Source organism: Alligator mississippiensis, chromosome 4 (assembly GCF_030867095.1).
Source record: "Alligator mississippiensis isolate rAllMis1 chromosome 4, rAllMis1, whole genome shotgun sequence".
NCBI lineage: Eukaryota > Metazoa > Chordata > Crocodylia > Alligatoridae > Alligator > Alligator mississippiensis.
Genome location: NC_081827.1, coordinates 89,283,167 through 89,299,826, shown reverse-complemented (window position 1 = coordinate 89,299,826; position 16,660 = coordinate 89,283,167). Strand labels below are relative to the sequence as shown.

At 46.0% G+C, this 16,660-nt stretch overlaps 1 protein-coding gene across 4 annotated transcripts in view; it reads left to right on the top strand.

Annotated features, from left to right (window-relative positions):
• Nucleotides 1-1,702: 1,702 nt before the first annotated feature.
• Nucleotides 1,703-16,660, top strand: part of LUC7L2 (LUC7 like 2, pre-mRNA splicing factor) — a 53,086-nt gene continuing 38,128 nt past the window's right edge. For 2 of the 4 annotated variants that reach the window (XM_006269790.4, XM_059726244.1), the window contains exon 1: nucleotides 1,703-1,971. In XM_006269790.4, the coding sequence (XP_006269852.1) occupies nucleotides 1,911-1,971 (61 nt within the window). In that variant the 5' untranslated portion in view covers nucleotides 1,703-1,910. Of the gene's footprint in view, nucleotides 1,972-2,166; nucleotides 2,345-2,926; nucleotides 2,974-16,660 lie in introns of those variants that run through there. The other 2 variants (XM_019480823.2, XM_006269791.3) reach the window with 2 other exon arrangements.

Below are 16,660 nucleotides of genomic sequence, written 5' to 3'. Positions count from 1 at the left end.
GAAGGTAAATATTCTGAATGGATAATCTAGTCAGCATATGGCTTTGTGAATATTTCATAACTTTATTTTATAATCTGAGTTCTCAACCTGGTTCTGCTGTGTATTCACTGTTTGGATTTAAGCATTAGGCTTCACTTCTTAGTGCTCTCTGTAAAACGAGGAAGGATTGTATTTGTCTGCAGTTTGAAAACTCTGGATGAAAAGTACTACATAAAAGTACTGATTATTAAATGAATTTATCATTGTCCAGACTTGATCCAGTACACCTACATACTGCAGGGCTATCTTTACCACTTCCTTTATTTTACCTCTCTGATTTCTTCATTTTTAATGTATTATTTCTGATATCTTGAGAAAATATCGGGCTCCCTCATATTCAGTACAATGAGATGGGAAGCCTGTCTTGTTTTTTAGCTCAGCCAGATCACAGATCTAGCTGGTTGCTCTAGCTCAGCGGTTCCCAAACTTTTTAGATGGGGGGGACCCCCCTCAATAGGCTGCAGGCACTGCTTGGGCCGAGCAGGCGCAGATCCAGGGGTTGCAGTGGGAAACCCATGGTTGACATCTGCTCCACCCAAAGTTCAAAGCCAGTTGTGTGGCAGGGGCATCAGGCAGTGCTGAGAGAATCAGCTGACTTCATGGCTCACCATCTACTCATGATCCCTTTTAAACTCTTCATTCCTTCCACACCCTTAACCAGCCTCTCTTCTTTTTAATGGCCCTGATGCTCCACCAATCCAGCTGGCCTTTCTTCTGCAGTTCTGCTGCCTGCTCCTGGTAATGGAGTTCCTTCCTGGCTCACAATCCTGCAGACTTTTTTGAACTCGTTCCAGTGAAGTTCTGCCCGTTTCTGCTTCCATCTTAAACCACATGAGGCAAGCCTAGGCCCCAGCATGTTCGTAAAGTTCCTAGCTTCTTTTCAACTGGAGAGAAATGTGCATTGTGTTCTTTGGGATGAGGACCTTGCCATCTGCACCCCCCTTTTCAATGTCCTAGATCTGGCCACGGCCTTGGAAAAAGGCCAGCTCTTAGTCTTCACCCTTTGTATGTATTTATTTTTGAACGAAAGGAAAGCAGCAAGTCTTTTCTAGCAGGGCATAGGCTGCGGAAAGGGGTGGGCCACCCGAGCCATACCCACTTTTAGCCTGTTAATTTATATAACCCATAAATGCGCAATTGTCATTCCACTTAAACTGTATAGCTATTTTTTTAACTGCGTAGCTAGCTAAATTAACGTGCTAAAAGTGGGTCGGGCCATGGCCCGGGTGGCCCGCCCCGCTCCTTGGCCTCTGTAATGCTGGGAGCCCAGAAATGCCGGCCGCCCCTGTCAGCGGCCACCTGGGATGTACCACTGCTGTGCGCGAGGTGGGGGGGAACGACCCTTGGGACTATCTAAAGGGGAAACGGCCCTTTTGGGTTAGCTCAGCTCGGGGACGGGACGACGACGTCACAGCAGGCGCAGAATAGCTCCCGGCCAATCACGGTGCGCGCTACCTCAGCCCGAAGAAAGCCTGCCGGAGGTGGGGGCGGCTGTCGGGAAACGCGCAGTGCCCCGCGTCCAGCTCACAAACGCGGCCGCTCGCCCAATCCGCGGGCCCGCTGGCGCTGACGTTGCACTGAGGGGTGGCGGCTGCGCGCGCGGGCGGGTTTCCGTTGGCGCCGGCGCGCGAGCGGCTGGGTTGGTTGTTGGGGGGGGGCGCTGCGCGGGGGGAGGGGGAGGAAGCAAGGCCGCGACCAGCGCGAGGCGGCGGCGGCGGGTTCCCGCCTCGGTCCAGGCTCGAGGCCGGAGCGCGCGGCGCGAAGCCCCCCCCCATCCCTCCCGCCTTCCCCGCGGGACTGGCCGCGCTGCGAGGAGCTGCCAGGCCGTAGCTGTCGGGCCGGGCCGGGCCGGGCCGGGCCTCGCGCGCAGGATGTCGGCGCAGGCCCAGATGCGCGCCATGCTGGACCAGCTCATGGGCACGTCCCGGGACGGTAAGTGCGGCCGCCGGGAGCGGGCGGGCGGGGTTGCCCTTGGCGGGAAGGGAGCGCCTGCCGCCGCGCGGTGCCCGCAGGCCGGGAACGGGGCCGGGCTTGGCGCGGGAAGGCCGCGGGGGCGGAGCGTCCCGCAGCGCCGCCTCGGCCCCGCTCATCTCTTCCTGCCGCGCAGCGCAGGCCCCGGCTTCGGCCTGCGCTCCCCCGGCCCTTCGGCTCCTCCCGCGAGGAACAGCGGGGCCTCGGACTTTCGACCCACGGGAGGGCGCAGCCATCGCAGCCGTGCCGAGCGCCTCCGCGGGGACTGACAGAGGAGCGCAGCCGCCGCAGGCTTGTCTTTCCCTGGACGGGCCTTCCCCCACCCCTCCCTCGTGTAAGGGGCAAAGCTGCTTTTGGTGCACTAGATCTTGAAATTGGTGGCCCCTTCGCAAACGCTGATGGGGGAAGGGGGGGGACTCGAGTCCAACAGCAGCTGCCTCCCTTGGAAGGAGGCTGAGAGCCTCGGCTGGGCCTGCTCCCATCTCAGTAGCCTCAGGCCTGTGAGGTGGTGCTGAGCTTTGTCAGACTAGAAAGTGTTTGTTTCCCTGTCCCCCCTCCCTCCGTTCCTGGCAGGTAAATCTGGTGCTGGGGAAAAGATGGAGTCCCTGTCAGGAGTGAGGGGCAGTGGGTGGGAACTGACCACTGATGTTTACAAACCGGTCCTGGTTCAAAAAGGTTGAGAACCGCTGGGCTAGAAGAACTCTGCCAATTCTTGTTTTAAGGTTGACACTGACATGTAGGAAACTACCCTGACAAGCCCCCCTCCCCCTCAGTCTGTATAAGGCAGTGTCTTCTCTGTAGCCATTTTTTTAAAAACGGACCAGGGCAGCGCTCTGAATAGGCTACTTTTTATAAACGTTTCATATTCTGCATATTGTAAATGTGGGAAGAGAATTTTTTAGGTCCTAGCACCCATGCAGTACTCTACAATATGCACAGGAAGGCAGCTGCTCTGGCTTGGAGGTAAGGGTTTTGCTGCAAAGATTAATCTTTAAAGCAGAAAGAAAATAAAATTTCAGCTTTGGGAAAGGATTTTTTGTTTGTTTTTTTACTGTGGAGTGATACTTGTTTTGAAGTAGTTGATATATAGATGCAATCCTAAGCTTGTGTTCTTAAAGCTCATTATGACTTTTAAAGCACCTGCTGACAACGCTGACAACAAGGCCCCCACAGGGAGTGGGGCTGGAGCAGCATAGGGGCAGGCCCTGTCTAGCTGGGGCAGGGCAGAGCATGGGACAGAGCCACAGGCAGCCTGTCCAGGGAGGCGATTCTCACCACTGCATGCACCCTGGGGGAGGCATGGGGGGCACATGCCCCCCAGATCTGTGCATGGGACAAGGGCGGGCTGCCTGCTGCACACCTGGGGTCAGGGCTGTGCCACACTCTTCTTGGCTGGTGTCTGGGCCAGGGCTGCACTTGGGGTGGGCAGCGGCGGCGCTGTGAGGGAGGGGTACTGTGGGGGGGGGCCTATGGTAAATTTTCGCATGGCTGTAGCTACCTCATAGCCACTGCCACCCCCTGCACCACCACTGCCCACCCTGGCCCAAGCTCAGTCCCCCCTCCAGGAAGAGCCCACAGCAGGCAACCAGCCCTCAACACAGGCACAGATCTGAGGGACAGATGCCCCCTCCCATACTGGCCCTAGGGTGTGTGCAGTGGCAGGAGCTGTCCATGGCTCTGTCCTGCACCCTGTCCCGCCCTGGCTGGGCAGCTTCTACCCTTGCCCCACTCCCTCCCTCACTGTGGGGGCCTCGATCTGCCCCCACTTCGTCCCTTCCATCTCCTCCCCCTCCCCCCCCCAACAGACTTACCAGCCAGATGCTGCTCTTCACGCTACCAGGCTGCATATCGGCAGTCAAATCGGTATCAGCCAATATGGCTGGTCAGTAATCAACCATTGGTATCGGCCCAACAAATCTTTATTGGTGCACTCATAGAAAAAACATTTGGACCCTCACAATTTACTGCACTTACCTTTCTGACTGCTTATTTGACAGTAGAAAGAACTCAGTTATGAAAAATGCTTCTGTTGTTTGAATAACAGGGCTGGTATTGGCAGATACACTTGGGATATATACTAGAAAAATCACTTAAGTTATCTAAGATTTTGTAAATGCCTTAGATAAGTATATGTGTCATGCACTTTTCATCCATGTAGACCAAAAAAGAAACATAAAAAGGTAAAGGTGCACTCTGCTGCCAATTCACTTTTAAACAGAACAGGTGTAGTGAAGGACACACACAAGTGGATTAATTTAAAGCAGACATGATGAGTTAGAAGAGGAGAGTGGCAATGTATATCCTATGGGCCACATCAGGCCCACCAAGCAATTTTGTGCAGCCTGTGAAGCCAGGGTGTGTGCAGCAGTTTGATAACAGGGGGTGTTGGTGGCAATGTGAGGGATGAAGTGACAGCAGTGGTCAGCCTTTGGACCAAGCTCCATTAATTCAGCCTGCTGATCCTAAAAGGTTGCTGACCTCTGCTTTACAAGTGTGAAATTGTGGATCACTTGTAAGTGTAGGTTGGTCAAAATCTTCACATAACTTGTGCCTACTTATTTAAGGCTCTTTAAAGAAAGCTTCAGATTAAAGGCCGTAACTTTAGGTAATTCCATTTGATTTTTTTTCTTGTTATTGAAATGGATGGAAATTACTTTTTTTTTTTGTTAAAGCAGGTACAAGTTAGTAGCTTAAGAGAATATGATGCATCTTTGAATATAGGACTTGTAGGCCGTATCATGTGTATTTTAGCAAAAAAAGTTATGGAAATAGTTTTCTTTCCTGTTAAATAAACCAGGTTCTTTCTGGATTGTTGTTTTGTAAATGAAGATTCTGGTTCAAGTTTTCTTTTTTATTATCTGCTTATTGCATACAATATCTTTCCTTTGGAGTTTTTAATCTCACGTGAGCATCACTAGTGTGGTGCAGCATAAGTCTTTTTTTTCTCTACTCAGATGTGCCACCATGTTAAGATGAACTGCTGCCTTTTTAGCCTTACATCCAGCTCCTTGACAGTGGCCTGCAAAGGACTTCTCCAGGAATTATTAACAAGTCCTTGTTTTCTACTTAAGTCCAGATCTCTTACTCTGTTTTACTTTAGTGCTAGTCAGGTCCTCAGCTCTTGCAGAAATGAGGGTTTGTGGGTTTTTTCCCCTCTATTTGGCTTCCAACATATGTTCAAGTGCAACCTTTACACACTTCATATTTCTAGGCACCTATTTAGTTTATCTATATCAGTGGGGTTTTGATGGTTGGAGCCTATGTCAGCACTAGTATTTTCATGTTCATATAGGACTCTGGTGCTTTATCTCAGCCGAGTGTGCGGATGTTTGTTTCCCTCTCCCCCAAAATGTAGGGAGCTAGAAAGGTTGTTCAGCAGCCTCAGACCATAGCCTTGAAATATGGATGACAGATGGCTATATGTGTAACATTGTCTGCCTCAGAGTCAGCTACAAAGTTACAGTGCCAGGTATGTTTGCATATATCGTTTTGGACTCTAGGGGAACATGAAGAACTTCTCACATCTTTACTCAAGGCAGCCAGGGAACCTCCTATACATCTGATTTGAAGCTGGCTCACAATTCTTCAAAGGCTAGATCCTCAAGGAGGAAGCAGCCTTTTAACCCTGGGACTTGGAGTCAAGATCACATGTTTGGGACGTTCACAGGTTCTTTCTGGTGAAGGAGACATGTTGAATTCAAGTGGTCTGCTGTACTTTGCTTTTTCAACATGCTTGAAGCTTCAGTATTTGAAATCAGCGATACCCAAGGAGTTAACAGGAATGGAGTATCAGGAGCAATGCAAGGCTCTCCAACTTCCCAACTTATAAGCAGCCAGGGTCCCCCACAATGAAGACATCCAGTGGCCAGGCACCGCCACACTGAAGACATTTTTCTCTCCCTCTTCCTTACCCCCCCCACCTGCTGCACCTTGCCTCACCCTCTCCTCCCTGTGCTGCATCTCCCCCTAGGGTGGGCAGGAAGTAGAAGCCAGAGGAATTGGAGTAGAAAGGAATTGGAAGTAGAAGCCAAAGGAAGATACTGGGGGGGGGTCATCATTGACCGCAAGATGAACATGAGCCTTCAGTGCAATGCTGCAGCTAGTAAAGCGACCAAAGCACTGGCTTGCATCCATAGATGCTTCTCAAGCAAATCCCGGGACTTCATTTTCCCCTTGTATTCAGCCTTGGTGAGGCCACAGCTGGAGTACTGTGTCCAGTTTTGGGCCCCACAATTAAAAAAAGATGTGGAGAAGCTTGAGAAAGTCCAGAGAAGAGCCACGCGCATGATCAGAGGTCAGGAAAACAGACCTTACAACGACAGGCTGAGAGCTATGGGGCTCTTTAGCCTGGAAAAGCGCAGGCTCAGGGGTGATCTGATGGCCACCTATAAGTTTATCAGGGGTGACCACCAGTATCTGGGGGAATGTTTGTGTGCGCGCCGGGTCTGACCCGGGTCACTTTCGTCGCTCTGCACGCGGGCTGTGGCCAGCAGCCCGGGCAGGCCGGATCGGAGAGGGCGGGCGCCGAGCTAGAATTAGGCACAGACACGTAACGGTTGATTTTAAGATTATTTTACTTACACCGAGATGGTCGTGGTGTAGGCTGAGAACTTGCTTGAGTTGTGGTTACAACAAAAAACACGAACACATGTGGAGGTTGCAAGGCTCCACGCAGACAGAATACGAACAATCACGTGGAGGTTGCTAGGCTCCACGCAGACAAACTCCGGATGTCCAGGACAAGCGCGCATTAAACTCGTTGTTACGTCTTATAGTAGGCTCCGTTCGAAGACGGGAAGAGGTGGGCAGTGGATCAGGCCGCCAGACTCCTCTGAGCGACACACAGGGTTTCTATTACCCTGCCGCGCACACCCAGAGTCCCCACGAGATGGATGCGGAGTCCTCTTCGGCTTGGGCGGAAACTGCTCCGCGAGATACCATGACTGAAGTCAAATAGTTATGTCCTAACAGTTGTTTTAGCATAGAATGAAGTGTGGGAAGTTGTAGCAAAAGCCATGCGAGGTATCTGCTGTCTTAAAGGTAAGTGTGATGAGTCTTCCCAGAGTATGTCATCAGCCACATTTCTGGGGGGGTTTTTTATGAAAGGTTGATCATAAAGGTAGCAGTAACTAAAAGTAAGACAATGCCTCTTTTTTTTTTTTTTCCATTTGGGTTAAATCTCTAGGAAACTGTTGTGCAAAGATGCAGACAAGGCCCAACATGTTAGCAACAAGATGGTCAGGGAAAGTGTCGGTCCCTTACCGAATGGGGGAGGCAGCCTAATGACAGATACAGAAAAGGCTGAAGTACTCGATGCTCTTTTCACCTTGGTCTTCAGAGGCAAGATCAGCTCCCAAACTACTGCACTGGGCAGTACAGTGTGGGGAAAAAGTGAGCAGCCCTCAGTGGTGAAAGAACAGGTTAAGGATTACTTAGAAGGGCTGGGCCTGTACAAGTCCATGGCACTGATGAAATGCATTTGAGGGTACTGATGTGATTGCAGAGCCGCTGGGCATTATCTTTGAAAACTCATGGTGACTGGGGAGGTCCCAGACAATTGGAAAAGGGCAAATATAGTGCACATATCTAAGAAAGGGAACAAGAGAACTACAGACCAGTCAGCCCTCACCTCAGTCTCCAGAAAAACTCATGGAGCAGGTCTTCAAGAAATCATGTCTAAGCACTTGGAGAAGAAAGTGATTAGGAACAGTCGGCATGGATTCACCAAGGGCCAGTCAGGCCAACCTGATTGCCTTTTATGATGTAATGATAACTGACCCTGTGGATGTGTGGAAAGCAATGGACATGGTATACCTTGACTTTAGCAAGGTTTCTGATACAGTCTCCTACAGCATTCTTGCAAGCAGGAAGTGTGGGTTGAATGACTGGACTATAACGAGGATAGAAAGTTGGCTGGATCATCAAGCTCAACAGGTAGTGATCAATATCTTGATATCTAGCTGTCAGTCTGTGTCAAGTGGAATGCCCCTGGGGCCCGTTTTGTTAATGAAGATATTGAACAATCTGGAAGACTGGATGGAGTGCACCCTCAGCAAGTTTGCAATGGATGCTAAACTGGGGGGGCGGGTGTAGTAGATATTCTAGAGTGTTGGGATAGGGTTCAGAGTGACCTAGACAAAGGAGAATTGAGCCAAAAGAGATCTCATGAGGTTCAGCAAGGATAAGTGCGAAGTCCTGCACTTAAAACGGAATGGTTCCATGCATCGCTACAGGCTTGGGACCAACTGACTACGCCGCAGCTCTGCTGAAAAGGACCTGGAGGTTACAATAAACAACTGGATACGAGTTAACAGTGTGCCCTTGATAAGAAGGCTAACGGCATTACTGGGCTACATTAGTGCAAGCATTGCCAGCAGATAAGGGAAGTGATTCTTCCCCTCTATTTGGCAGTAGCGAGGCCACATCTGGAGTACTGTGTCCAGTTTTGGACGCCTCACTACAGAAAGGATGTGGACAAATCGAGGAGAGTCCAGTGGATGGTCAGCAAAAATGGTTATGGGGTTGGGGCACATGACTCCTGAGGAGAGGCTGAGGGAACTGGGCTTATTTAGTCTGCAGAAGAGAAGACTGAGAAGGGGATTTGATAGCAGCATCTACCTACCTGAAGGGTGGTTCCAGAGAGGATGGAGGTAGACTGTTCTCAGTGGTGGCAGATGACAGAATAAAGAGCAATGGTCTTGAGGTGCAGCAAGGGAGGTTTTTTCCTAATATCCAAATAGGTTGGATATTAGGAAAAAACTTTCTCACTTAGAGGTTGGTGAAGCACTGGAACTGGTTACCTAGAGAGGTGGTGGAAGCTCCATCCTTGGAGGTTTTTAAAGGCCAGCTTGGCAAAGTCCTGGCTGGAATCATCTAATTGGGGATGGTCCCCTGTTTTAGGGGGTTGGATTGGATGACCTCCTGAGGTCCCTTCCAACCCTAATTTTCTATGATTCTATGCTGTATCATTAGCCATTGATGCAGGTCACATGTTGGCAAGGATGGACTGTTATCTGCTTGATTTTCAAGTCTCTGGCTTCCATCAAAAAGTTTAGAGATTTTGCATTAGAGAGGTTTTTTGGAGGTATGGGAGGGAGCCACATGGAAGTCCCATGGCAAAATGATAAAGAAATCAGCTCCCTTATGTTTTCTCAGACCTTTTATTAGGGAAGAAACGGAGGGGGGTTTTGGTTTTGGTTCTTCTGGGTAAGCTGGCTTTCATGTTTGATCTCTGCTTTAAGTGTAGTCTTTTAGTATGTGGTTCTGCCTCTCAATGCTATTAGAAAGCTCACATACACCAGGCCCCCAGATAAAGTATGTACCTTTTTTCTGAGAAGTAGAATGAAGGGAAAAAAGATTTTTCCTTAAGAACAGTGGTAAGTAGCAGTAAGTATCTGAGGGGCAGTTTGTGCAACAAGTCCACAGCCAGCAGCTAGGGAGCCCCATGTGCAATACTGTAGCATTACTTTCACCTCTCCTGCCAAGCCTTAGAGGCAGAAACTGCTTTTACCATATTTCATTGCTGAGAATGCCTGGATTTGGGGGGAAAGATGTGTTGTATTCAAGAAAATACGGTAAGTGTCTAAAGGCACAGTTGTGACTGTTTATCATTGAAGTATCTGTGATTGATCTATGGTGATGTTGAACCTGACTGGAAGTGCTTCAAACTACTGTTTACACAGCTGCTCTCAAGACTGGGCTTAACAGTCTGGGAACATCAAGACTGGTTTGGTGAGAGTGCTGAGGATATAAAGAAATTGCCTGATGAGAACCATCTACTACATTTATCTTGGATGACTGATAAAATATAAGCTTTCAAGAAATCCACTTATTGAAAAACAATACATGTGTTGTAATCTAAAATTAAAAGCTGTATGCAATGCTTGGTGGAGCAGGGATGTCAGCGAGCCATAGTCACACTTGGACTAAAACAATATGAAACAATTCCTTGATGCTTATAGTACTGTGTGGGCCTCAGTCAAGGGGCTCCACACTTGTGAGGAATTCAGATGGAAACACCCTCTTAACTGAAAACAGCCATGTTCTGAGGAAGTAAGCTAAAAGTTTAAAAAATATGGTTAACAGGTAATCCAGTTTGATGAAAAAGCTGTTGATCAACTATGACTTGTATTTACTGGGACAGAACAGATGCACAAAAGAGATGTGAATCGGGGGACATGGTAAATCCAGCCCTTTAACTTCTTATAATTTGTTCATCTCTTCACACCCTAGCTTTACATGCCATCAGTGAAATGTTCACTGTAAGCTGTTTGTTACAAGAGTGAAAAGGCAATTGCATTGCTCTCATGGCAAGGTACCTAACTCTGGTACCATTCCAGCTAAGACCTATATAGATGTCTAGGACCACTGAACCAAGCATTTCAAAGAATTCTCCTAATCAGAGTGGTGTAAAAGAATGATGCTCCATATGCAAGAAAACAAAGATGCTTCTATTGTCAGTTGTATTAAAGAAGAAAGGTAATCGTGTCATGTGAGACAATCACCTGGGAATCTCCTTAATAATGTTTGATGACAGGATCCTTGTCAGACTCGTACTTAGTTCCTTGACATAGATGAAGTAATTTTGCTCGATAGCCAGTGTGGTTTCAGAGAAGAAAGAGGAACAACAGGCATGACCTTTTCTGCACAGCAAATACAAGGAAAATGGAGAAAGCACCGTATTGATTTCTATTGTCTTTGATCTTACAAAGAAATTTGACCCAGGCTTTTGACTGGCTCTTGTTGTTCAATTATAATGAATGTGTCACCGTTTCATGATGGAAGACGGGAATATCTTCTGTCTGCTTCTTATAACAAGCAGTGTAAAACATGGCTTTGCCCTTACATTCAGACTATAAAATAGCTTGTTTGTTGCCATGCTGTTAGTTGCTTTTTCCAGTCTTGATATCAGGAATTCAAATTAGATTAATGGTTAATAGAAAACTGTTCAATCCCAAGTAGCTGCTAGCAAAGTAAGGATTCTGGAGGAACATTTCCACATAAGTTTTGTTTGCTGACAACTGGGCTTTGATTCTTCATTCCTGGGAAGATATGAAAGTTGTCATGGATTGATTTGCTACTGCATGCTCACATTCTTTCAGATCAATTATAATCCTTAAAAATGCAGTTGTTTATGTGTAAGGTTACTCCTGGTAATTCCTATTTGCCATCAGTTATAAGTGGAGTGCATATGTTTCAGTCTGTAGCTGAGTTCACCTACCTGTGTTGAACTTGCTCATGTGAAGTGAACATCAATGATGTTCTCCGCTGAAAAGCCCACTGTCTTTGGAACATTAAATGAGTGTCTTTAGTCTGTGACAGAGAGGTATAACTTTTCAGACAAAATTGAAAGCTTACATTAGTGGTTCTCCATCTTGCTACACTCAAGGTGCTCCTTGGAAAATGCCAGCTCTTACCTTTCACACTTTTTTGATTATGGGAAAATAATAGAGCAATTTTTGTGTTGCAGAGCACTTGGAAAGACCACAACAGGTCAGAATAGATTTGATACTGTAGATGCTGATTTGAAATATATTGGTTTATCTTGTGACTCACATGTAGGTGCTTGCAGTGCTAATATTGCATAGGCTGTTGCAGTGCAATAGCTAAGAATCACTGCTCTCCAAGGTGGTAGTCCTGACCACTTTTACTTTTTTGAACTGTGGATAATTTATCATCATAATGCCAAAAAGATGAACCATTTTTATCTAATGACAAGAGAGAATCCCAAATCCCTCCAGCAAACAAATGTGTCATGTATAGGCACTACAGTCTTGTGAAGACACCATAAAGGTGGTCCAGTTGTCTAGTATTCTGATAACTGCTCCCAAAATGTTCTTTATGGAGACTGTGCTTTGAGGGAGACTTACATATTGGGCAGTGATAAAGATACAAGGGGTATTTTTATTTTTTTTTTAAATCCTGAATCAGTGTGGTATTAACATTCAGAACTGGGAACAAAAGCCCATGTACAAAAAACATGATACACCTTGATTTGTGATGACATAACCAGTTTTGGGGATCATCGTGTCTGATATGCAGAGAACAGATGCCTACAATGAAAGTTTTGGCATCAGGGCTAGTCTTTCAAAAATCTGAAACATTTGACATAATCTGTCTAGTTTGTAACTATAAATTCTAGGCAAAATTTGAGCATATCAAACACTAGAGAAACTATCTCTTTTTGAGTCAGTCTTGAGATGAAACGCAGCCTTTGACTATTAAAAAAATGAAACTGACATCCCACAGCTACAGCTCTGCATGAGAGAATCTCAGTGGATCATGAGATCCAGTGAAAACACATTGCACACTCTTTGCCAATGGTCCTTGGACCTCCAGCTTCAGGACTGTTTTGGACAAACTTTGCTTAGGAATGGACTTAAACTGCCACAAGAGTAGTGGCCATAGGTCTGTTCAGCATGGGTTGGGGTAACCAGATAGCAGAACTAAAATCCATGTCTAAAATTTGTTGTGTCGCTGGAAATAAAATCTGCACGTGTGTTTTTCCAGTGATGCAAATGTTTCTAAAATAGATTGTAGCCTTTCTGAAATCTGGTGTCTGAAAAGGTGATGCATAGGAGTGCACTAATAAAGATTTTCTGGGCCAGTACCGATGGCCAACTTATTAACGAGCCATATCAGCCGATACTGATCCGATTGCCAATATGCAGCCCGGCAGTTCGGAGAGCAGAGCCCAGCTGGTAAGTCTCTGAGGGAAAAGGGGTATGGGGGGGACAGACAGACTGAGGCCCCCATGGTGAGGGAGGGAATGGGGCTGGGGTAGGGGCAGGTGTTGCCCAGCCAGGATGGGGCATAGAATGGAGCTGTGAGCGTCTTGTCCAGGGGCTTAGGGTGGGGTGCGGGTGGCACCCTCTGCTGGCACACCCTGAGGGAGGCACAGAAGGGCACATGCCCCCTGGACCTGAGCGGGGCGAGTGTGGGCTGCTATTGCAGGCTAGGGTGACACCAGGCTCTTCTTGGTGAGGGGCCTGGGCTGTGCATGGGGCAGGTGGCAGTGCTTGGAGAGGGGGCTATGGGGTGAGCTTCAGCCACCTCAAAATTTGCCGTAGTCCACCCTGGAGCCCCCCCCTTCCAGTGCAGCTACAGTCTGTCCCACACACAGCCCCAGCCTAGCTCCCCTCACTGAGAAGAGCTCAGCACCACCCCTGATCCCAGCCCTGTACAACAGCCCACCCTCCCCCTACACAGATCTGGGGGGCAAGTACCCCCCATGCTTCCCGTGGGGTGTGCTAGCAACAGGAGCCCCCACTCCCCTGAGCGAGCCACATACAGTTCCATCCCCTGCCCTGGCTTGGCAGTGCCTGCCCCACCCCCACTCCCTCCCTTACTGCAGGGGCCTCAATCTGCCCCCTCCCTCCACTCCTTTCGCCCCCACAAACTTATCGGCTGGACACTGCTCTCCAAGCTGCCAGGCTGCTCTCATGCACACAGCATTTACTGGAGAAATTATCATCCACATCAGCCAAAAACAGCTGATTGCCAATAGTGTCAATTTTGCTTTTATCAGTACCAGTACGTTATGAACTGATATATCGCTGCACCTCTAGTAATGTAGTGTCCAAAATGCCAGGCAGGCCCCTCTAGTTTCACATAAACTAGTGGCTTTGAACCTGTGATCTGAGGGTCCCTGGGGGTCTGCAGATTCTGTCTAAGTGGTCCGTGAAAGATGACTGTGATCAGTCAAAAGTATGTGAACACTTGCATATAAAATTCAGAGAGGTCCGAACTTCCATTCAGAATTTCTGAAGAGGTCTGCACTTCCATTCAGAATTTTTAGGGGTCCACAAATGAAAAAAGGTTGAAAATCACTGATATAAACTAACCAACTGAGGCCCACCCTGCTCCATATATTTGATGTTAAAACATCTTGGGAGCTTCCTTTAATATCAATCGATTTATTTCAGTTGAAATCTGTTTAGTAGTATAAGTGGACTAGATCCAAGTGGCTGACTCTTTGCATTGTTGCAGAAATGTTTGAGTCAACTTAGTGATGTCAAGCCTTACTGAATCAAAACAAAACCTATTTTCCTTATTTTGGGGTGTTTTGTATCATATTTTCATGGTTGTTTCCTGCATATTCTTGAAGCAACACTGCTTGGAATTGAGTGTTTATTGAGGGGGAGCCTCTCATTTTTAGGTCTGCTACAGAATCTGCCTCAGGATAGTAAATAATACTTTCTTGACACTAAAGGCTGGTGTGGGAGAAGTATTACTCCTCCTCCCCCCCTCCCCCCCCAATAGCTGAGTTGCTTAATTTTGAGGTTTTCTACGTTGTCAATGTTAGCAGTGATTTGCTTGTTTGATGGTAGGGGAATAGGCTGTATTAAAATTTAGCAAGTGCATTATTTAATTTTAATTTATTATTTGGATCATCAGCCTGGCTCTGTCTTTGTGCATCCCATGTGTATCTATCTAGTGTTATGTTTTATACTCTCCAGGAGTTAGAATCTTGTTAGATGGTCCCTTCTAAATAAGAAGTAAATCCTGATACAATTCCACCAGAATTTTTTTACTTGCTCATCTAAACTCAGATTTTCAAAATCTTTTTATTGAAATGATCCTGCTTTTTCACCTTTAACTTTTTTTTTTGTTTCACTTCTTGATGCGTATTTCAATTTCTATCAATTTGGCCTGTCTCTTGGGAATACTATTCCTTATGCCATCAGAAGTGATTGAAAGATTCCAAGGACAGTGACTATGTTCAGTGTATCTGCTTTTGGAGAGGGTAGGCTGGCTCCTTGGGGAAGGAGGATATGGATTAAAACAGCAGCCTGATATCACTGTTGTAAATTTCTCCCCTTGAAATTCGCCAAGTGCTGTCAGATTCAGGCTCAGGAACTGAAACCTAAAAGTGGAGTGACATCTCTGGCAATTTGTTGGCATAGTCATGGCAGTGGTGTTCCCTTTTTGCTACGTTAGATGCACAAAGGTAAAAGCAAGTGAGAGAGCTAGTTGTGAGTACAGTATGTAGCCGTCACTCTTACCTGTTATAGTGTAAGACACTAAAAGTATATCTTTAAAATATTGTGGTAAAGACATTATAGGTGGTATCACAATATACGTTATTGGCAAAAGTGACCAGTTTTGGTCAATGTAGTTTAATATAGAAAATGACTTGTACTTAAAAGGACTGATCCTGACAGATTGCCAGTACTTGTACTTTTAGCCCTCGGGGTTGCCTTATTGTTGCCACTTTTTGTGGTTTGGTCTCCTGATGCACAACAATAGATGTGTTGTGTCCATGTATTTAGCGGAGATGAAGTATGTAAACATAAAAACATCAATCATAGTTGGCTTTTTTTTCCTGAATAGTTTTAGTCCTGCTTTAAAATCCTTCTTCTCTTTATTCTCAAAGTACCGCATCATAGAAATGTGGTTTGATCCAGATGCCTTTAAAAAAAAACTAAAGCCACTGTTTCTCTAGGTGAACTTTAGTCATTGTGTTTCCATATAAACCCACTGTCAATCGGTGTATAACTTTTTAACAAATAAGATCTAATTGAGAGGGAACGCTGGAATGGATCCTAGTGTAGGAATGGGCACCAATTCAGTGATACTGACTTTTTTAGGCTTACACTTAAAAACATACAGAAATCAAGCATTTAAACACTGCTGCTCCATAGAAATGGGATTTAATATATTCCCTATTATTTCTGTTGTAATAACTACAATTTGTTTTTGGGGTTTCTTTTACAAAAATTGGATATGTAACAATGTCCAAACCACCATTGGTAATTTTCCATTTTCTTATAAATATACATAATTGTTAAAAGGATAAGTTTAACTGTATTTGTTTAACTGTATTTAGGTTAATTTCAAAAACATTTTATGTTATTACTTGGTATTTAGGTAAACAGTTTTTTTTTCCTTGTGGGGAAAAAAAACAGGTTTAATCTATAAATTTGTTCAGCAACTTTTTGATGGTAATGTATTACTGTACACTGAATTCCTTGACTGTTTAATTAAACCCGATAGAGCCAAGAGGTATGTTCATCTTGATTATCAAATGACATCACAAATTGGCGGTTTTCATGCCCCAATTTATTTGGCTTTTGAGAAGCTACATAAAATGGTATTTGCAGTTGAATATGCAAAAATGTCTGGAAGTTCCCTCCTCTTGCAGTAGGTTGAACCTGAGACATGAGGTAGTTCTCATTTCTCCCCTTATAAATCCTCCCAAGAAAGTTACATACCACAAGGGCCCCCACCTCCTGAAGGTAGACGGTTATCAGTGGATTTAAAAGCAAGCTTCATCTGTGAATTCCCAAGGCGTGTGCACTGCTTTAGGATAATGGAGTTCACAGTGTGTGACAGGTGAAGCCTATATTCATTTTAGGGGATCTGGCTGTGGAATGAGTTCTTGCTAACTTGCAGCTCAACCATCTTTAGGGTATAGTGTAAATGTATGCATGTCTCTGAAACAACTTTCCTGCCATCATAGTATAGACTTGAAAATGAAAATATACATTAAATGAAGCAACTAAAGGTATAGACTAGAATTCATATAAGTCTCACTTACCTGGGCAATGTTTGAATACCGGGGTGAGAACAATAACAAAAATCATAATAGACTAAAATGTAAACATTGAACTGATTCCTACGGCTTTCACTCATGCATTCATTCTCTAGC